Raw genomic sequence first — 22,240 nt, 5'->3', positions numbered from 1 at the left:
CAATGCTGGATCCTTAACCCACTGAGTAAGGCCAGGGATTGAACCTGAAATCTCATGGTTCCTAGTTGGATTCGTTAACCACAGCGCCACAATGGGAACTCCTCGAGATGTTAAGTAGTAGAAAATTTTTATTTTATTTTTTTTACTTTAAACCTATTTTCTTTTGGCAATATCCTCCAGGAGAAGCAAACAAATTAGAACCATAGTCACAATTTTTAAATTTAAATTTATTTTCTTTTGCCTCAAAAAGGGATTTTAATAAATTAAAGTCTTCTGTTTAGCTCTTGGTTGATCAGTTTTATAATAGGAAGCCAATGCTTCTATACCCAAATCAGGGAGAATTGGGGTTAGTTAGCTTCTTCTCTGGAATTATGTTTCCTGTTTATAAGGGGAGATTGCCCTTTTCTTTTGATAAACCAGGGAAGGAGTTCCCATCATGGCTCAGCAGAAAGCGGACTAGGAACCATGGGGTTTCTCAGGTTCGATCTCTGACCTCGCTCAGTGGGTTAAGGATCTGGCGTTGTGGTGCGCTGTGGTGTAGGTTGCAAATGTGGCTTGGATCTGATGTTGCTGTGCCTGTGGTGTAGGCTGGCAGCTGACCCCTATCCTGGGGTCAATCTGACCCCTATCCTGGGAACCTCCATGTGCCTCTGGTGCGGCCCTAAAAAATAAATAAACAAATAAACCAGGGAAGACCAATATATATATTGCATAGAGGCACACATTTGTGATTGTTATAAGACTTCTTAAAAATGGCACTACTGCCATTTTGGACTCCATGATTCTTTGCTGTAGGGGCTGCCCTGTGCATTGTAGGGTATTCAGTAGCATCTCTGGCCATTACCCTCTAGATGCCAGTAGAACTTCCTACCTACCCACCTCCATCCTTTTATTGTCATCAAAAATGTCTCCAGATATTGCCAAATTTCCCTTGGTTAAAAACCACTGGGCTACAGAAGGAAAGAAAGGATTATAACTACTGGGTTATAGGAGGGGAAAAACCTGACAAAGCTATCACAGTGTGAAAGAGTAATATATTAAAGACAATGCCAAAATTGCGGGAATGCTATAGAAATACCATGGAAAAGAAGAAAAGCGTATTACACAGTATAATTTCAGGTTTGATCAAAGACAAGGGAATCCCACGGCTACCAACAGAAGACAGAAAGTGAAATTCATTGCTACACTGCGTAACAGAAAAATTAGCTGTCATTAGTGGTAGATGAAAGGATAGGATTTTACAGGCATTTCAAGTAACTAAATATGAACTTATCTTTTTTTGCAACGCAGAAAATAAAAGCATTCAATGAGTACTTCTCTTTGTCATTTCAAAGCCTGGGCAAAGAAAAGAAACTGGAAAAAATATTTGGGGACAAGTTTTTTCCCTCCTTGCTCTTTTTTTCCAAATTTTCTTTTATTGAGGATTGCTTTGCTATTTAAAAATCCTATAATACTAAAAATAATTCTACTACTGACAAAAGAAACAAATAATAGATTTTGTTGAAAATCAGAATATTGACAGAAAAGAAATCTCTTATCACTTCTTATTTCTGATAGTAAAAGAAAACAGACAGAGGGCAAACAATCAGAAAAGAAGAGTAGAAAAGTCTTCGGGGGGAAGCACACAAAAATCTTTACTCTGAAAAATAGAATAAATTGATTATTAGGGGAAAAAAAGTTTTGGCTTCAAAATGAAAATTGTAGGAAAGAAAGGTAAGGTTAAAGAAGAGATCAGAGAAGCTTTTCAGTGTTAGGAAGGGTTTCTTTACAGCAATCTGCTGAGGTCAGCCAGCATTGGGAAATTTAAGTCTTCTGCTTGCCAGGGGCGGGGAAGAGATTCTCTATATAAGCTTTTGCTTAAAACGCTTTTAAATTCCTCGGTAGGAATGATCATAGCAAGACAAAAAATCACAACAAAGGAGCAAACAAGTGAAGCTTTCCCTATTTGATAGGATTTCACGACCAAGTTCCTCTGAAGAAGTTAGAGGCCTTTTCTTCCATCATTATAAATAAAGGTAACAGACCTAGTTTGATGTTTTGGTTTTATTGGAGTCAGCAATATTTTTGAATGACAAAAATATTTTCTAAACATGATATTTGGGTGATCAAGTGATAGATGAATTAAGCCAGTTATCTGTGGCTCTCAAGATCTCTTCATCATATCCCATTGTTTCACTAGCAATAAAATGTTACTGAAACAACAACAATAAAAAGAAACCCTGCCTACTTTCCCATACTAGTTAATGTGAAAAGAAAACACCTGCCCATTGCAGTCCCACAAAAAATGGTTTTAATATAGGGTCACAGAAAATTCAAAGGTTTTATAGCCCACTATAAAACAGCTCTTTGTCTTTCCCCACTAATTCCCTAGTGTCACATTTAACAAAACAAGGAAACTGCTGATAATAGAGGTGTTTGCAGATTAGCCTTCCAAGCCATAAATAACATAGGGTTTTGCTCACCTACAAATATTAAGGCAGCTTATCAATGTTTAAGCCCCTTCCTCTTTGTAATGGTTGCTAACATTTTAACCCAGGCAAATTGAGAATTTTTTTCTTTCCTGTCTACTTACATTGACAGAGTACACATTCATAAGATTCTATTATCAGAGTTCACGGTATAAAGAGTGAAACATCACCTAAAGCTTCACCTCCCACCTGAGAGGCCCTGTTTTGGAAGATGTATCTGCTTTATACTTTCCTTGTTTTGCTCTCTCTTAGCTATGGTTTTGATCCTAACTGTCCTGGAAGATGCAGCTGTGATTCAGAGCAGTCTGTGCAATGCTACAGGCTATTGGAGGTACCATCGGGTATTCCTTCCACCACCAAGAAGCTCTACATCAGCCACAGCAAAATTCAACACCTTCAGGTAACTACTCACTCTGCACTCAAGTTGCTGAAATTTTATTTTGTGAAGTAAGGTGAGGGATGAGTGTGGGGTTGTTAAACCTGACCTAAATAATCACAACTTAAAAATGATGGTTATGAAGTTGGGTAGTTGCACTAGCTACCTGCTTGTCTGTATACTGTATATGCCTCTGGAGACTTCTTTTTCGGGAAGCAACCCCCTCCAAAGAAGTCTATAATTAATATTTTATTTTAGTTTTGAAAATTTTCATTATGTTGCTGCAGAGGAAAAGAAATGACTCTTCCTTAACAAAAAGAGTTTGAGAACATGTGGCCCCTTTATGTCCCCACATTAAGACTAAGTCCTTACACTTGTGGTTGCCGAGAGTGAAAGAGGAAAGGACTGGGAGTTTGGAATTAGCGGATGCCAACTATTATATATAGGATGGATAAATAATATGGTCCTACTGTATAGCACAGGGAACTATGTTCACTACCCTGTAATAAACCATAACGGAAAAGAATATGAAAAAGAATATATATAATGTGTATATGTATAATTGAATCACTTTCTGTACAGCAGAAATTAACACAATTGTAAATCAATTACAGTTCAATAAAATAAGCTTTAAAAAGAAATAAGCCCTTTCATGAGAAAAAGTAGTTTTGTTTATGCCACAGAAAGCAGATGATACTAAGTACGTTATAAGACTCTCAAGGTGAATGCAGCATATGAGAATTATTCATACAAATTCTATAAACCAACCAGGCATCAGTGTCTTTGTGGAAAACTATACAGAAGAAATGTGTGTTCTTGTTTTGCCACACTACTGCAATTCTCATGCCATGTGCTTTCAATTATGATTTTTATTTTCCCATTTACCTATTCAGAGGCAGTGAAAAGAGAGCTCTCGGATTTGTTTGACTTGTATAACACAAAGGAACTTTTGCTTTTTGGCTTTTGTTATTTTGAAAAGTATCAAGACACTAGAGTTCTCATTACTAGTTTTCTCACTAGAGATAGAACCACCCCAGACAAGCAATTAAAAAAAAAAAAAAAATCTCTGGCCCTCATTTTTTACCTTTATGAAGTGAGAAGGCAGGGTTAGATGGGGGATCCCAAGAACTTTCTAGATGGAAAATTCTCTGGCTCGCTGAGTTTGCCTTCACTGGTCACTGCTTCTCCCTCATGGATCCAAATCCCAAGATAAGGAAATATTTGTCTGTGATCCAGGGGCAGAGAGTCAGCAGGTGAATGTACTTTTCCTTCAAACAGAGACACCCCTCCCTTTTTTATTTGGCTAAGAAATTTTAATGTAGGTGCACATAAACACAGAGAGTTTAAAATGTGTGGCATGGTATTTATTTTCAGGCTCAATAAGCACAATTGCCTAGTCGTCATGTTTACTTTCCTCTTCTAATCCAGTAGTGCCTAATGCCATACAGCAGGTGTCAGCATTCAAGCAAATACCTGGTTAAAAGGCAAAAGCTTAAATATTTGTCCTGAGGACTTGAGATAGTGAGAGCTGGAGTGTCCACTAAGCCTGGTAATGATCACACACTGCTGCTTTGCAACCAATAAGATGAAATGATGCCTCTCATCAAATTCAGTTATTGAATGACTTCATTTGTCATTGGTTTAGGTTCATTGAACAGCAATATTGCCACTTCCCTGACTTTAACCCAGTTAATTATCTCTAGGAAGGACAGTTCCCAGCAAAAGGGTTGTCAAAAGAGAAAATTGTTTTGTGAAGGAAGTAGAAAGCTCTCAGCAATATCTCCCTTTTCCCTTTTAAAAATCCTTAGGCTTTACATGACTGTAGTTTACTTGCGTTTGGTGAATGCAACATATATCCTGTTTATTTGATTTAAACTACAGAATTGGATGCCTACATGTAAAGAAAAAAAAGTTAAAAGGGATCTTCAGATTAATAGCAATAGAAATTAAATATATAAACATATGCGTATATACACATGTATGTCACAAATATGCATGCATACACAACACATATACATATATAGCACAATTTAAAATGTTTCTGTTACTTTTGGATGTGAATGCTGTGTTTGAGACGGGATAAAAGATGAAAAATTCACAGTTCCTGCCCTCGAGAGGGACTTACCAATTTATCTGTAAAAATCCATTTCTTTGCGGTGCATGCCATCAGATTATAACAATCTTTTTGCTCTTCTGTGTATCATATTGTGCCCTTGGTCCCTTCCATCCTGGCTTCCTCTCCATCCTAAATCCTGCATCTTTTGGAGTGACTTCAGTGTCTAATATCTTAGTTCCACACTTCTTTGAACTCATAAAAAATGATCTATCTACATTTCCACTTCACAGCCATTTACTCTCTTGCTTATATCATAATGCTCATTATTCCTGAAACTCCTCCACTCAAAAATCTTGAATTCCCATGCCTACACTCTAGTCGTCTTCTTTCCTTTCAGCTGCCATACTTCTTTCTACCTCACGGAGACGTCTAATCCTGGATCTATCTGGTTCTCTCAGATAATCAATTCATTTCTTATCTATTTTCTTCCCCACCCCTTCCCATTTTGCATCCCATAGTTCATTATCTCATTACCTATTCAGCAAAGCCTCAGTCTTCAGTTAGGGCGATCATTTTGCTTTGTTTCTCCGACAGCTGAGTGCTGCTGGAGAGGATCACACTTCTCCACATTATCTGTTTGTATGAGCGTGGTTTAGAACCCAGATTCAAGGTCTCCAACCTTGTCTAGGTAGGTCTTCATTGTCACCCATCTATCCTTTCAGGTTTACTTGGTCAGGTTCTCCCTACCTTCCCTTGACATCTTTCCAAACTTCTCAATCCCTGCCATCCTCATTTTGACCAAATGGCTGGCCTCCCATTTTATTAACAAATCATGACAAAACTTAGGCCAGGAGTCTTCATCTCCCTCTACTCCTGCTCACTATATACTAATTTGTCTCCAACCTATGCTGCAAACTCTTTCCTCCAGACAGAGGGGATGAGATGTCTCTCCTCTTCAAGGAAGCTCCCTCCTATACCCTTGATTCCATCCTTCTCACCTCTCCCTGGAGCTTGCTCCCCATTCCCATATCTTCAGTTGCTTTTTCTTTACTCTTGTCCTGTTTTAGCCTATAAACATGCTCCTTTCATCACAATAAAAATAAGATTATTTTAATTCTGTGTCTCCTCTTGCTGCTATCCCTCTTTAATTGCAAAACTCTGTGAGAAGGTAGTCTGTACTTACTGCCTCCGCTTCTTCACCTCTTATTTATTCTTTAATTCACCGCTGTCTGGTTTCTGCCTGCTCGACACAGTCAAAAAATACTCTTCTAAGACACTGGCTCACAAATAGTTCTTGAAATTCTCATTCTCGTCCCTCCCATGACACCACACTTTTACATTCTCATTATTCCTCTCTAATGTGTCTTTTCTGCCCTTTTTATAGGCTTCTTTTTGGCCTAGCCTTTTTTTTTTCTTGCTATGCACACTTTCCTTGGGTGACTTCACTTTGTGTAAGTGATGATGGCTCTTTTACTGGGTTTCTCATTTATACCTTTCCCCCATATTTCAGACTTATCCAGCTGCACTGGAAATATACACACACACACACACATATATATATATATATATATATATATATATATATATAGTGCTCCAAACTGAATCCAGTCTTTCCCTCTAAATCTGTGGTCTTTTGTGACTGGCTTCTTTCATTTAAAATAATGTGCTCAAGGTTCATCCATGTTGTAGCATATGTCAGCATTTCTTTCCTTTTGAAGGTTAGATGATATTCCATTGCACATATATACTACATTTTGTCAACCTGTTCATCAGTTGATAAGCATTTGGGTTGTCTCCTCTTTTTGGCTATTATGAATAAGGCTGCTCTGACATTAGTGTACAAGTTTTTCAATGGATATATATTTTCATTTCTCTTGGGTATATACCGAGGAGTGGAATTTCTGGATCATATGGTAACTCTTTAACATTTTGAGAAGCTACCAGACTTTTCCGAAATGGCTGCAGCACTGTGCATTCCTTGTAGAAATACACGACAGTTCCAATTTCTCCACATCCTTGCTAACATTTCTTATCTTTTATTTTTCTGGATCATAGGCATCCTGATGAGCACCAGGTGGTATCTCTTTTTGGTTTAACCTTCATATCATTAATGACTAATAATGTAAAGCATCTTTTAATGTGCTTATTGGCTATTTGTATATCTTTTTTGGAGAAATTTCTATAAATCCTCTGCCCACTTAAAAAATTGGGGCTATTTGTCTTTATATTCTTGAGTTGTAAAAGCTTTTTTTTTTTTTTTTTGTCTTTTTTTTTAGGGCCATACCCACGGTATATGGAGGTTCCCAGGCTAGGGGTCGAATGGGAGCTATAGCTGCCAACCTATACTGCAGCCACAGCAACACCAGATCCAAGCAGCATCTACAAACTACACCACAGCTCAGTGCAACACTGGATCCCTAACCCACTGAGCAAGGCCAGGGATCGAACCCATGTCCTCATGGATGCTAGTCGGATTCATTAACCACTGAGCCACAACAGGAACTCCCTAAAAGTTCTTTTTATATTATAAATATGAATATCCTATCAGATATATTATTTGCAAAAGTTTTCTCCCATTCAGTAAGTTATCTTTTTATTTTCTTAATGGTGTTCTTTGAAGCAGAAAAATTTTTAATTTTAATTAAATTCAATTTATCTATTCTTACGTCACTTTTGCTTTTGGCATAATATCCAAGATAGCTTTTACCAAACCCAAGGTCATGAAAATGTATGCTTATATCTTCTTCTAAAAGTTTTATTGTTGGGAGTTCCCACTGTGGCTCAGCAAGTTATAAACCTGACCAGTATCCATGAGGATGTGAGTTTGACCCGTGGCCTCATTCAGTGGGCTAAAGGTCAGGTGTTGCTATGAGCTATGGTGTAGGGTGGCAGACACAGCTCCAATTCGACCCCTAGCCTGGGAACTGCCATCTGCCACAGGTGCAGCTCTAAAAAGAAAAAAAAGAAAAAAAAAAGAGAGAGAGAGAGAGTTTTATTGTTTTAGCTCTCACACTGAGGGGATGAACAAAAATGTCTTTATGGTGGCAGTCAATAAAAGTAATTGCACTTTATATCTTTTGTGGAAGAGAAGAAATTACTTCAAATTCCTTTTGGATATGAAATATAGAGTTTATCAAAAAGTGGGCAGGGGACTATGGATTATTTTTGTATTCTCTCCATACTTTCCATAATTTTAAAATTGTTTACAGGGAACAAGTTTTGCTTTGATGATCAGAAAAAAATTCCAACATAGTTTACAAACTCTTCGTTGGCTTGGTTCACACATGTCTGAGGCATTGACTATGAAGGTGTGTTAGTTTCCAGTGTTCATTGGACCTATAAAGATCGCAAGAAAGACATGCAACCCTCTCTCTAATGCTTGGAGTAGGGGCTGCCCAGGATTGAAACCTGAAACAAAACCTTTACATGGGGAAAACAGGAGAAGTTTATCCTCTGCTCTACTTCATTTTACTTGGATTGCTTTTTCTTAACTTTTCATAGTTATATATATACTATAACTTTTATCTAAACAAGTATTAGGCTCACTTAACTGTAAACTATAGACTACAAACTATTATATCGTTGAAGATGTTTCTCTGATAGGCCCATCCTACTGATAGCAGTATCTAGGACTTTTTTTTTTTTTTTTTTAACTTTTAAAGCTTGAACATTTTCTTTCTTTCTTTCTTTCTTTCTTTCTTTCTTTCTTTCTTTCTTTCTTTCTTTCTTTCTTTCTTTCTTTCTTTCTTTCCTTCTCTCTCTCTCTCTCTCTCTCTCTCTCTCTTTTTTGTCTTTTCAAGGCCCGCACCTGCTGCATATGGAGTTTCCCAGGCTAGGGGTCCAATCTGATCTGTAGCCACTGCCCTACGCCAGAGCCACAGCAATGCAGGATCCAAGCCGTGTCTGCAACCTACATCACAGCTCATGGCAAAGCTGGATCCTTAACCCACCGAAGGAGGCCAGGGATCGAACCCGCAACCTCATTGTTCCTACTCGGATTCATTAACCGCTGAGCCATCACAGGAACTCCAGGCTTGACCATTTTAAAATGTTTTTTAATTAAAAAATCTAAACAATCCCTGGCCTAGGAATTTCTGCATACCATGGGCACAGCCAAAAAAAAAAAAAAAAATATATATATATATATATCTAAACAATACAAAATGTAGCTAATGAAAATTCCTTATAATCTTATCCCCTAGAGTTAGTAACTCTAGTTAATAGTTCGATGAAAGATTTCCAGATTGTTCCCATTTTTGGCTATCACAATATGATGCAACAAAGAACATCCTATCACCTAAATCACTGCAATTTTTAAACACTTCTGCCTAGAAATAAAATTGCTGGGTCAAAGAATATGCAGCAAAAGTTGGCCAATTTTACATCTACCAATAGTGTGTGAAAGTTCTTAAATATTAGGTATCTTACACTGTTAGCAATCATGAATAAAAATAGGACCTGAGTTTCCATCCTTTTCTAAGAGGTAATGTTAAACAGATCCTGTAGGAAAATCTGAAATATCATTAGTATTTTTTTTCTTTTTTTTAAGGGCTGCACCTCTGGCATATGGAGGTTCCCAGGCTAGGGGTCGAATTGGAGCTGTAGTCGCTGGCCTATGCCTCAGCCACAGTAATGCCAGATCCAAGCCAAGTTTTCGACCTATGCCATAGCTCATGGCAATGCCAGATTCTTAACCCACTGAGCGAGGCCAGGGATCCAACCTGTGTCCTCATGGATAACTAGTCAGATTCGTTTCCGCTGAGCCATGACGGGAACTCCTGAAGTATCATTAGTATTAAATGATAATGTATATGGGTTTTTTGGGTTTTTTTTAACAGTAATCCTAATGTACTGCTTTTCTGCCTTCTTTCCCACCCCTGCTTTTTTTTTTTTTTTTTTTTTTTTTTTTTTGTAGCTATCTAACTTCATCCAAATGCTGGCTCTAGAAGATTTTATTTTGCTGGCCAGTGGAACAGAGTCAGTAGAAAATGACACTTTCAAAACTCTGAGTACTTTAAAGACCTTGGAACTCTGGAAAAATAAGTTAAGACGAATCCCCAGTGCACTCCCGGCCAGTCTTGAAGTGTTAAAACTCAATGATAATTCAATATCTGTCCTTCACAGATCTGATTTTGAAGGACTGAAGAAATTAACAATCCTTGAACTTAAAAACAATCTGATCTCTTCCCTCTCTCCCAGCACACTCTCCTCTCTGGTCAGTTTGCAAAGCTTGGTGTTAGATGGTAACAGTATTGAGACTGTAGAGGGACCACTGGCACTTTCCCACCTGACACACATGAGCATGGAGAACAATAAGCTACATCTCCTGCCCGCTGGCTTCTTCACTTCTCTTCAGTCTTTGCAATTCCTCAGTCTCAGTAGTAACTTTCTGACTCAAATTCCTATTAATCTGCCCAAATCCTTGCTCTCTTTAAAAATGGAGAGAAACCGGCTAAAAGTGGTAAGTTTCGAAGATCTGAAACACTTGGAGAATCTTTCCCATCTTTACCTGTCAGAAAACTCACTCTCTTCCTTTGATGGGGCACAGCTCCTTGCCAATTTAACTACTCTGGAGTTGTCCCAAAACCAGCTGCAAATGCTGCCCCTCAGACTACCAGCAAGGCTACAAAAACTTGATATCAGCAATAACCTGATTCAGAAAGTTACAGCGCAAGATTTCCAGGACCTCCGAGATCTAAAACATTTGTTTCTGGACAACAACATTGTCAGCCTGTTTGAAGCTGGAGCCCTGCAGAGGTGTTCCCAGCTCTCCAACCTCGCCTTGGAGCAGAACCTGCTCTTGTCTATCCCACTAAGGTAAGTGAGCCCTATCATTTATGGTAACTACTCTGAAAGTTTTCTAAAGATTGGGACAATTAAGTACATTATACAAGAAAAGTAGTCCCAGTAAACATCAAGTATCTGATCAAGACATTGTAGGGCTCCAGGGATAGAAATTTTAAACAGGGGTTTGGAATCTCCAGTCCTCAGGCTGACTCCTGCGCAAACTTAATTTACCTTGCCTGTGGGACAAGATGCTAGCAATGAAAATATGCAGTGCAGCTTTGGGGGAGTATGCTAACAAACATCATAGGAGGATATTACTTGCAAAGAGTGTGTTCTGGTGTCTTAGTAAATGGTCTGGATCCAGCAAAAGGCCAACTAGTCCTATGTTTAATCACTGGCAATGGAAAAAAATGAGAGGGGACTGTAGTAAGATATTTCTACTTTAAAAAGCATTGAAATGGTATTTTAAGAGAAAAAAAATCAAAATTTTGTTAATATTGCATTGATTTTGAATTATGTATTTGGGAGCCTCATATTCTTCTCAGTGCTGTGATCTTTAAGGGATAAGGAGTGCTGCTTATTTCTCTGTATCTGTTTGTGTGTGAGTCAATTTATGTTGGTCTTACCTTCTGGCTTTGGTTGTTTCTTCTGATCTCTTGCTCTTTCTGTCTCTCTCTCTCACACACATGCACACACATACACCCTAATACTCTGATGCTTAATTTCTGTTCCAAATATCCCACTCTCTATACCCAACCACTGTACGTGTTCCCCCAACCAGTCATAATCTATAACTAATGCACATGTTTACATTAATTGGTCCTATTTATTTTTTAATTTTTAAAAATTTTTATTATAGACGATTTACAATATTCTGTCAATTTATGCTGTATAGCAAAGTGACCGAGTTTTATATATATATATATATATATATATATGCATTCTTTTATTTGTTTTCCATCGTATTCCATCACACATGATTGGATATAGTTCCATGTGCCTATTTATTTAAACTTTATCTCATGTTCCACATTTTAAAGTAGAATTTTTTTAAAAAGTAGAAGAATAAGTACTATTATTCTCCTAAAAAGATATTATGTTATTTATAATATGTGCCTATCAATGGATTCTTTTTTCTTTCAGCACTTTGTAGAAAAAAAGGCTCCTTACCCTACTATCATTATCAAATTTCTTTTTTTTTTTTTTTTTTTTTTGTCTTTTGTCTTTTTTGTTGTTGTTGTTGTTGCTATTTCTTGGGCCGCTCCCGCGGCATATGGAGGTTCCCAGGCTAGGGGTTGAATCGGAGCTGTAGCCACCGGCCTACGCCAGAGGCACAGCAACGCAGGATCCGAGCCGCGTCTGCAACCTACACCACAGCTCACGGCAACGCCGGATCGTTAACCCACTGAGCAAGGGCAGGGACCGAACCCGCAACCTCATGGTTCCTAGTCGGATTCGTTAACCACTGCGCCACGACGGGAACTCCTCAAATTTCTTATAGTTAACATACTAACTTCTGGCTTCTGTAGACTCCTGTGGAACCTGATTTACTTATTATCATTGTTCATTACAATAATTTTTCTTATCAATGTGAAAGGGAAAAATTATCTTTGATATGGACAGATGTTCATTTTTTTCCTAGTTGAAAAAGGGATTTTTAAGTTATATGGTATGTTAACTATACCAAAGGCAAAACATCAAAAAGTGATTTTTATTCCAGCTGAAATCAGTACTTTAAAATATGTTGAGAATGATTTGAAAGTAATCAATTTCTCAATGCATAAGCATGTGCACACAATTAATTTAATTTAACAAATATATTTGACACATTTACCATGTGCCAGGTACTTCACCAGGCCCTAAAGATATATCAGTGTAATCAAAGAGATAAAACTTATTGTTCTGTACAGCTTAAATTCTAGCAGGGAAAGAGTGACAATGTAATATGTAAGTAAAGTACATAATATTTAGATAGTGCTAAGAGTTATATATAGTAAACAACAAAAAAGGACATAATTTCCAGGTTCAGGAGCATCGAGAATGGGGTGGCTGGTTGCAATTTTAAATAAGGTAAACATGGTAACCCCCTTGAAAAGGTAAGCTTTGAGCAAAGATTGGAAGGAGGTAAGGGACTTGGTTGTGAAGGTATTTTTGGGGAAAAAAGTGTTCTAGACTGAATCATACAAAGGCCATAAGGCAAGAACATGCTGGCAGTATTTCAACACGCAAATTCTTTTTTGGGGGGCAGGGGGGCACCTGCACCTTCGGCATAGGGAAATTCCCAGGCTAGGGGCCAAATCGGAGCTGCAGCTGCCGGTCTACGCCACAGCCACAGCAACGGCAGGATCCCAGCCAAATCTTCGACCTAAACCACAGCTCATGGCAATGCCAGACCCCTAACCCACTGATCGAGGTTAGGGGTGGAACTAGCATCCTCATGGATACTAGTCGGGTTCTTAATCTGCTGAGCCACAACAGGAACTACAAACACTGCAATTCTCGTTGTTATGTAAATAATTTCTCTACTATGTTTCAGGACTTATTTTCTCTTACTGCATGTTCCTCCTCCAAGAAAAAAAAATCATATATAAAATAAAAACTCCTGGAGTTTGCTTTGTGGCTCAGCAGTTAATGAACCTGACTAGGATCCATAAGGATGTGGGTTTGATCCCTAGTCTCTGTGGCTGTGGTGTAGGCTGGTGACTACAGCTCTGATTCAACCCCTAGCCTGGTAACTTTCATATGCCATGTGTGCGGCTCTAAAAATACAATACAATACAATACAATACAATAAAAACTCCTAAAACAGTTTAGGGAGTGACTCTCTCACATAGGATTCTCAGGCAGCTATGACAGCCATGAGTACAACTGTGAACTTGGTGGATTTTCTATTCAGGTGACTTTTAGAAAGCATTTGGTGAAGTAATCCTGCTAAGTTTAATGAGTGAAAAATAGCTTAATTATTTACTCCTGCCAGGGTATTTGTGTTTTAATAAGTGACTACAGAAAGCACAATGCTTTTACCCAGTGGAGTGTATAATGGAATTGCAAGCTTGAGCTAACCCTAATTTTCAAATCTGACTTCACCACAGAAATATCTGGAGAACTTTTTTAAAAAGCCCACTCCGGTCTAGACATCAATTCAAACCAATTAAATCAGACACCCTAGGGTTGTGGCCCAGGCAGCAGTATTTTTAGAAGCTTCCCAGATGAATTTAATGTAAAACTAGGGTTGAGAACTACTGGGCCAGGACAAGAGGGCAAGTGACAAGACACAAGGAGGCTTTTCCAATGAGGCTTAAATGAAGCAGCACAACTGTCTGATCATCAAAGACCTCAGCCAGCTGTGAGAGCAATGTTCTTGTAGAGAGTGTTTTAAAAATCCCCCGTCACGGGAGTTCCCATTGTGGCTCAGTGGTAATGAAGCCAACTAGTATCATGAAGATGTGGGTTCAACCCCTGGGCTTGCTCAGTGGGTTAAGGATCCAGTGTTGCCATCAACTGTGATGTAGGCCACAGACATGGCTCAGATCCCACATTGCTATGGTTGTAGCATAGGCCAGCAGCTGCATCTCCAATTGGACCCCTAGCCTGGGAACCTCCATATGCCGTGGGTATGGATCTAAAAAACGAAACAAAAACAAACAAAAAAATTCTCCATCATGACCACTACCTATCTCCCAAAACCCACTCCCCAAATTTTCTTTGAATCAGAAAGTGAGAATGACCTAATAAAGTTTTTCTGTGGTTTTCCTCCCACAAAGAATTAAAACACAATACTCTCTATTCCTTATATTTGAACTTTGAGATTTTTAAACAGTGCCCTCTTTCTTCTTATTTGAATGCTTCTTATTCATACACATAAGTATATTTTAAAATTCAGTTTTCTATAAACTACTGCCTAGCTTAAACTAAGCTCTTAGTTGCTAGTTGTGTATCCTATTACAAACCATTTCCACAAATCCCTTCCTCTGTCTACCATCCTCCGGTCTACATTCAACAAGAAAATAATGGTATATGGTTTTAGGTACACATAAAATCACATATCCACCTCGTTTGCCTAAATATGCTCATTGAGATAGAAAACAATACTTAATATTTATTAAGTGCTTACTAAGACCTTATATACATGTGTTATGAATGTATGTACATGTGTTATTCCAGGTCACTCCTTATAACAATTCTGTGAAGGTAGGTACATTGTTTTACCTATTCTTTTACAGATTAGGCATTAAGGTTAAGAGGGATCAAGAAGCTTGCTAACAGTCACATAGTCAATAAATTTTGAGGTCAGGATTAAACACAATAGTCTAACTCCAGAGCCAGGGATTTTTAGCCACTGCATCCTCACCAGCCTCTGAGATTTACTGTCACCAATACACTGTATTGCTTAGAACTTAAAATCTCCAATACCTGGGTCTCACATTTCACCAGTGGCTTCTAATTTCACCAACCTGCAGCCCAGGGAACAAATATAAATTACATCATCTCTTCTTTAGCCACAATTTGGATAATTCAAATCCAGAATAGCTTTTGACAACCTAAGGGAGGCAGTTAGCATTTTCTCTTACTTATACTCAAGTGCCACCTGCTGGCTAAATGGGGGTGTGCCCCCTTTTTACTCTAAAAAGCGACACCAAAGAACAAATTGCATTTCTGGACATTGTCTTAAAATCAGAACTACCTTTTTATATAAATCAGACTTACAAAGACAAATTATATGAGAGTGATAAATGACTTCCAAAAGGTCACAAAAGCAGGAAATGAGTGGTTTCTCTTACAATGCCAGAACAAAATTTTTTTCCGACTATAAAGCATTACCTGCTCAGGGATGAAAATCTAGGGTGCTGAAAAATGTTTTAAAAAAGAATCCATAATTGTTCAACCAGAGAATCCATAGAAACAGATTATCCATAGAAATAGGAAAGAAAAAGATACTCCTAAGGACAGATACAGTGTTTGGCTACCCAGCCCAGAAGTGAGTAATTGTACTTGTTTAGAAGAAAGCTTGCCCTGCTTATTTGCATTAGCTAACATTTTGACCTGACTTCTGTGTACCGAGCACTTTCATCTGGAGAGTGGAAAATCAGAAGCTTTAAAAAAAAAGAGTCGGGAGTTCCCACCGTGGTGCGGTGGTTATCGAATCCGACTAGGAACCATGAGGTTTCAGGTTCAATCCCTGCCCTTGCTCAGTGGGTTAAGGATCCGGCGTTGCCCTGAGCTGTGGTATAGGTCGCAGACACGGCTCAGATCTGGCATAGGCTGGCAGCTACTGTTCCAATTAGACCCCTAGCCTGGGAACCTCCATATGCCACGGGAGAGGCCCAAGAAATGTCAAAAAGACAAAAAAAAAAAAAAGAAGAGTCAAGGCTTCTTACTAAGACTTGAGTTCTAACTTTGTCCATTTTATTTACAAGGATGTTAGGTAAGTTATTTCGTCTTTTTTTTTTTTTTTGTCTTTTTATGGCCACACCTGCAGCATATGAAACTTCCCAGGCTGGGAGTTGAATCGGAGCTCCAGCTGCTGGCCTACACCACAGCCACAGCAATGCAAAATCCGAGCCGCATCTGTGACCTATATCACAGCTCACAGCAATGCCAGATCCTTAACCCACTGAGTGAGGCCAAGGGTTGAACCCACATCCTCATGGATACCAGTTATGTTCATTATTACTGTACTGGGGTTAGACTATTGTGTTTAATCCTGACCTCAAAATTTATTGACTATGTGACTGTTAGCAAGCTTCTTGATCCCTCTTAACCTTAATGCCTAATCTGTAAAAGAATAGGTAAAACAATGTACCTACCTTCACAGAATTGTTATAAGGAGTGACCTGGAATAACACATGTACATACATTCATAACACATGTATATAAGGTCTTAGTAAGCACTTAATAAATATTAAGTATTGTTTTCTATCTCAATGAGCATATTTAGGCAAACGAGGTGGATATGTGATTTTATGTGTACCTAAAACCATATACCATTATTTTCTTGTTGAATGTAGACCGGAGGATGGTAGACAGAGGAAGGGATTTGTGGAAATGGTTTGTAATAGGATACACAACTAGCAACTAAGAGCTTAGTTTAAGCTAGGCAGTAGTTTATAGAAAACTGAATTTTAAAATATACTTATGTGTATGAATAAGAAGCATTCAAATAAGAAGAAAGAGGGCACTGTTTAAAAATCTCAAAGTTCAAATATAAGGAATAGAGAGTATTGTTCTGGCCCAGCAGTAACAAACCTGACTAGTATCCATGAGGATGTGGGTTCAATCCTTGGCCTCACTCAGTGGGTTAAGGATCCAGCATTGATGTGAGCTGTGGTGTAGGTCATGGATACAGCTTGGATCTCGCATTGCTGTGGCTGTGGTGTAGGCCAGCAGCTGCAGCTCTGATTGGACACCTAGCCTGGGACCTTACATATGCTGCAGGTGTGGCCATAAAAAGACAAAAAAAAAAAAAAAAAAAAAAAAGAAGAAGAAGAAAAGGCTAAATATCTTATCATCTAACATTCTCGTAAATAGAATGGACAAAGTTAGAACTCAAATCTTAAGTAGCCTTGACTGTTTGGTTTACTCTACTGTATCTTTCCTCAGCTGCCCTCCTCTTTACTCTCAATGGTCACAGAGTCTTGCTCCTGTTACACCACCTATTAACAGTCCATTTTTGCTTGGGAAAAAAAAGCTATACACGAGAGATTTTCTGTATAACTTTTAGAGATCCATCTTACATAAGCTAGTGTGTGCACAAAATTACATTGTATTGGGCATTAACTTCAAACTGAATTTAAATTATGGATAGCCAGTTTGAAAATTGTTGTAGTAGTAACAAGAAACCCACTGAGATATTTCTTTGCAGAAGCTTTTTTTTTTTTTTTTTTTTTAGGGCCCCCCATAGCATATGGAAGTTCCTGGGCCAGGGGTCGAATCAGAGCTGTAGCTGCTGGCCTACACCACAGCCACAGCAATGCTGGATCTGAGCCACGTCTGTCACCTACACCACAGCTCACAGCAACGCTGGATTTTCATCAGCTGAGCAAGGCCAGGGATTGAATCCATGTCCTCATGGATACTAGTCAGGTTTGTTACTGCTGAACAATGACTGAACTCCTCTCTGCAGAAGTTTTATTAAGCTATTAAAATGTATGAAGTGATTTTTTTCCCTGGTAAATTAATCTACTTTGTTAGGTAAATTTTATTCCAAATAAAGAGAAGCACTTTAAACAAATAAGACTTTAAAATATTCAAGAGCATAAATATTTATGTATGAATATGTATTGTATAGTTTAGGACATGAATGCAAATATAAAAATCTATAAGCATAAGTATATATAAATATACAATATAAATTCAAAGAAAAAAACAAGGGCAAAATTTAGGCCAAGTGCCAATAACCTAAAAGGTTAATCTTTCAGAATGAAATTCATATAAGAATAATACTATAGCAAACAAAAGGTAATGGTGTCATAAAATATGATTACATTCATTTCTTTTCTTTCCCCTTAACATAGCAATCATATGTTCGGGACCGCCACAAAAAAATTTCACTGAATACTAAAAAGGATGAAATATATATCCAGTATGTTCACACTGTATGGAGATAGTATTCAGATGGTATTTCAAAGGGCATTTTTTCTTATAAAACTTTCTCACTTCCTGTACTTCATAAGAATAGCACTTAATATAAAGTTGTTGACTAGTGGAAAGATTTTGAGTTCACAATTGTAATTTTTTTTTTTAATCTATAGGCATTAGCATGACATTTTTTTTTTTTCTTTTTATAGCCCGACCTGTGGCATATGGAAGTTCCTGGGCTCGAGGTTGAAGCAGAGCTGCAGTAGCATGACGTTTTTTAAATTAGTATTCGCAGAATAATTTTGTTCGGACTATAAAGTAATACCTGTTCAAGGATGAAAACTTAGAGTGCTGAAAAAAAATTTTTTTAAAGGAATAAAAAAAGGAATCCATAATTGTTCAACCAGAACATATGTCTAGCCATAATTGGTTGTTATATATTTGGGATCAATTTTCTTTTCTATTTTTCCCTCTTTACATTACAGTGTAGTTTTTCTCTTCTTTTTCCCTTTTCTCTCTGTTCTTTTCCAAGTATCACTATGAACCCAGGGATCTTAATTTATTCAGTTTGTTATGATCATTTTCAGTTGTTAGTCTTTTTTGATGCTCAAATTTTCCCACATGTGGCTAGTGGGAGCCTCTATAAGCTGGTTCCTGTCTTCATGAGACATGATTCCATTATCTCTTTATTTTATGTTATCTTTTTTTTTTTTTTTTTTTTAGGGCTGCACCTGCAGCATATGGAAGTTCCCCAACTAGGGGTTGAGTTGGAGCTTCCACTGCTGGCCTATGCCACAGCCATAGCAATGCTGAATCTGAGCTGTGTCTGTAACCTAGGCTGCAGCTTGCAGCAACGCAGGATCCTTAACCCACTGAGCAAGGCCAGGGATTGAACCTGCATCCTCACAGAAACTATATCAAGTTCTTAACCAGCTAAGCCATAACGGGAACTCCTATTTTAAAAAAAAATTTTTTTAATGTTATTTCCCCAATACAACTTTTTTTTCTACTGTGCAGCATGGTGACCCAGTTACACATACATATATAATATACATTCTTTTTTCTTACACTATCATGCTCCATCATAAGTGACTAGACATAGTTACCAGTGCTACACAGCAGGATCTCATTGCAAATCCATTCCAAAAGCAAGTCTGCATCTATTAACCCCAAGCTCCCAAGTTATCCCACGCCCTCCCCCTCCCCCTTGGCAACCACAAGTCTATTCTCCAAGTCCATGATTTTCTTTTCTGTGGAAAGGTTCATTTGTGCCATATATTAGATTCTAGATATGTGATATCATATGGCATTTGTTTTTCTCATTCTAACTTCACTCAGTATGAGAATCTCTAGTTCCATCCATGTTGCTGCAAATGACATTATTTTGTTTTTATTTTATATTACTCCATGAATTTATTACATTTATAGTCTTACAGTGATCATCACAACCCAATTTTACAGCATTTCTGTCCCAAACCCCCAGCGGATACCCCTACCCCCTTACCTGTCTCCTTTGGAAACCATAAGTTTTTCAAAGTCTGTGAGTCAGTATCTGTTCTGGAAAAAAGTTCATTGTGTCCTTTTTTCAGATTCCACATGTACGTGATAGCAGTTGATGTTGGTGTCTCATTGTCTGACTTCAATTAGCATGGTAATTTCTAGGTCCATCCATGTTGCTAAAAGTGCCATTATTTCTTTCCTTTTAATGGCTGAGTAATATTCCATTGTGTATATGTAGCACTTCTTCTTATCCACTCCTCTGTCAATGGACATTTAGGTTGTTTCCAGATCTTGGTTATTGCAAATAGTGCTGCAATGAACATTGGAGTACATGTGTCTTTTCAAGTCATGGTTTTCTCTGGATAGATGCCCAGCAGTGGGATTGCTGGATCAAATGGTAGTTCTATGTTGAGTTTTCTGAGGAATCTCCATCCTGTTTTCCACAGTGGTTGCACCAATTTACAATCCCACCAACAGTATACTAGGGTTCCTTTTTCTCCACACCCTCTCCAGCACTTATTGTTTGTAGACTTTTGGATGATGGCCATTCTGGCAGGTGTAAGGTGGTACCTCATAGTGGTTTTGATTTGCATTTCTCTAATGATGAGTGATGTTGAACATCTTTTCATGTGTTTTTTGGCCATCTGTATGTCTTCTTTGGAGAACTATCTGTATAGATTTTCTGCCCATTTTTTGATGGGGTTGTTTGCTTTTAGGTATTGAGTGGTAGGTAGTGTTTATAAATTTTGGAGATGAATCCCTTGTCAGTCGATTCATTTGCAAAGATTTTCTCCCATTCTGTGGGTTATCTTTTTGTTTTGTTTAGGGTTCCCTTTGCTGTGTAGAAACTTTTAAGTTTATTTAAGTCCCATCTGTTTATTTTTGTTTTTACAGTCATGACTCTAAGAGGTGGATCTGAGAAGATGTTGCTGTTGTTTATGTCAGAGAGGGTTTGGCCTATGTTTTCCTCTAAGAGTTTGATAGTATCTGGCCTTATATCTAGGTCTTTAATCAAAGTTGAGCTTATTTTTGTGTATGGTGTTAGGAAGTGTTCTAATTTCATTCTTTTCCATGTGGCTGTCCAGCTTTCCCAGCACCACTTATTGAAGGGGCTGTCTTTTCTCCATTGTATATTCTTGCCTCCTTTGTCATAGATGAGTTGACTATAGGTGCATGGGTTTAATTCTGGGCTTTCTATCCTGTTCCACTGATCTATATGTCTGTCTTTGTGCTAGTACCATACGGTTTCTATGTAATAACAATGAAAGATCAGAAAGAGAAATTAGGGAAGCAATCCCCTTTACCATAGCATCCAAAAGAATAAAATACCTAGGAGTAAACCTACTTAAAGAAACAAAAGACCTGTACTCTGAAAACTATAAGACACTGATGAAAGAAATCGAAGATGACACAAATAGATGGAAAGGCATACCATGATCCTGGATTGGAAGAGTCAATATTATCAAAATGACTATACTACCCAAGGCAATCTACAGAGTCAATGCAATCCCTATCAAATTACCAAGGACATTTGTTACAGAACTTGAACAAAATATATTTTTTTTTTTTTGTCTTTTTTTGGCATTTCTTGGGCCGCTCCTGCGGCATATGGAGGTTCCCAGGCTAGGGGTCGAATCGGAGCTGTAGCCACCAGCCTATGCCAGAGCCACAGCAACGCAGGATCCGAGCCGCATCTGCAACTTACACCACAGCTCACGGCAACGCCGGATCGTTAACCCACTGAGCAAGGCCAGGGATTGAACCTGCAACCTCATCGTTCCTAGTTGGATTCGTTAACCACTGCGCCACGACGGGAACTCCTGAACAAAATATTTTAAAGTTTGTTTGGAAGCACAAAAGACCCAAAATAGCCAAAGAAAGACATCCTGAAAAAGAAGGATGGAGCTGGAGGAATCAGGCTCCCTGACTTCAGACTATACTACAAAGCTACAGTCATCAAAACTGTATGGTACTGGCACAAAGATGGGAACTCTTATTTTTAAAAATGTGTAAAAAACACATAAAATTTACCTACTTAACCATTTTTAAGTGCACAGTTAAAGTATTGTTAAGTATCTTCACACTGTTGTGCAACCAGTCTCCAAAACTTTTTCATCTTGCAAAACTGAAACTCTGTACCCATTAAACAACAACTCTTCATTTCCCCTCTCCCCTCAACCCCTGACCATCACCATTCTACTTTCTATGAACTGACTACTTTAGATATGTTTTATAAGTGGAATCGCATAGTAGTTATCTTCTTGTGACAGGCTTTTTGTCACTTAGCATAATGTCCTCAAGGTTTATTCATGCTATAGCATGAGTCAAATTTCCTTCCTTGCTTTTTTTTTTTTTTTTTGGTTTTGAGGGCTGAACCCGTGGCATATGGAGGGTCCCAGGCTAGGGGTCAAATTGGCATTACAGCTGCTGGCCTATGCCACAGCCACAGCAATGCTAGATCCAAGATGTGTCTAT

At 38.2% G+C, this 22,240-nt stretch overlaps 2 protein-coding genes across 3 annotated transcripts in view; one reads left to right on the top strand and one right to left on the bottom strand.

Annotated features, from left to right (window-relative positions):
- PHF3 (PHD finger protein 3) overlaps positions 1–22,240 on the bottom strand; it is a 1,103,753-nt gene that overhangs the window by 1,062,410 nt on the left and 19,103 nt on the right. The gene's annotated exons all lie outside the window — the stretch shown is intronic.
- NEPN (nephrocan) overlaps positions 1–22,240 on the top strand; it is a 34,367-nt gene that overhangs the window by 7,069 nt on the left and 5,058 nt on the right. Inside the window, exons 2-4 of one of the 2 annotated variants that reach the window (XM_084958430.1) lie at positions 1,885–2,015; positions 2,721–2,868; positions 9,816–10,717. In XM_084958430.1, the coding sequence (XP_084814556.1) occupies positions 9,834–10,717 (884 nt within the window). In that variant the 5' untranslated portion in view covers positions 1,885–2,015; positions 2,721–2,868; positions 9,816–9,833. Of the gene's footprint in view, positions 1–1,884; positions 2,016–2,619; positions 2,869–9,815; positions 10,718–22,240 lie in introns of those variants that run through there. The other variant, XM_003121240.4, reaches the window with a different exon arrangement.

This window comes from Sus scrofa, chromosome 1 (genome assembly GCF_054392235.1).
Source record: "Sus scrofa isolate SSC_HxYL_T2T_F1_AM1 chromosome 1, Sscrofa_HxYL_maternal_Yorkshire_Landrace_v2.0, whole genome shotgun sequence".
Taxonomy (NCBI): domain Eukaryota; kingdom Metazoa; phylum Chordata; class Mammalia; order Artiodactyla; family Suidae; genus Sus; species Sus scrofa.
Note: the sequence above shows the minus strand (reverse complement) of the source record. Positions and strands in the feature narration are given on the sequence as shown.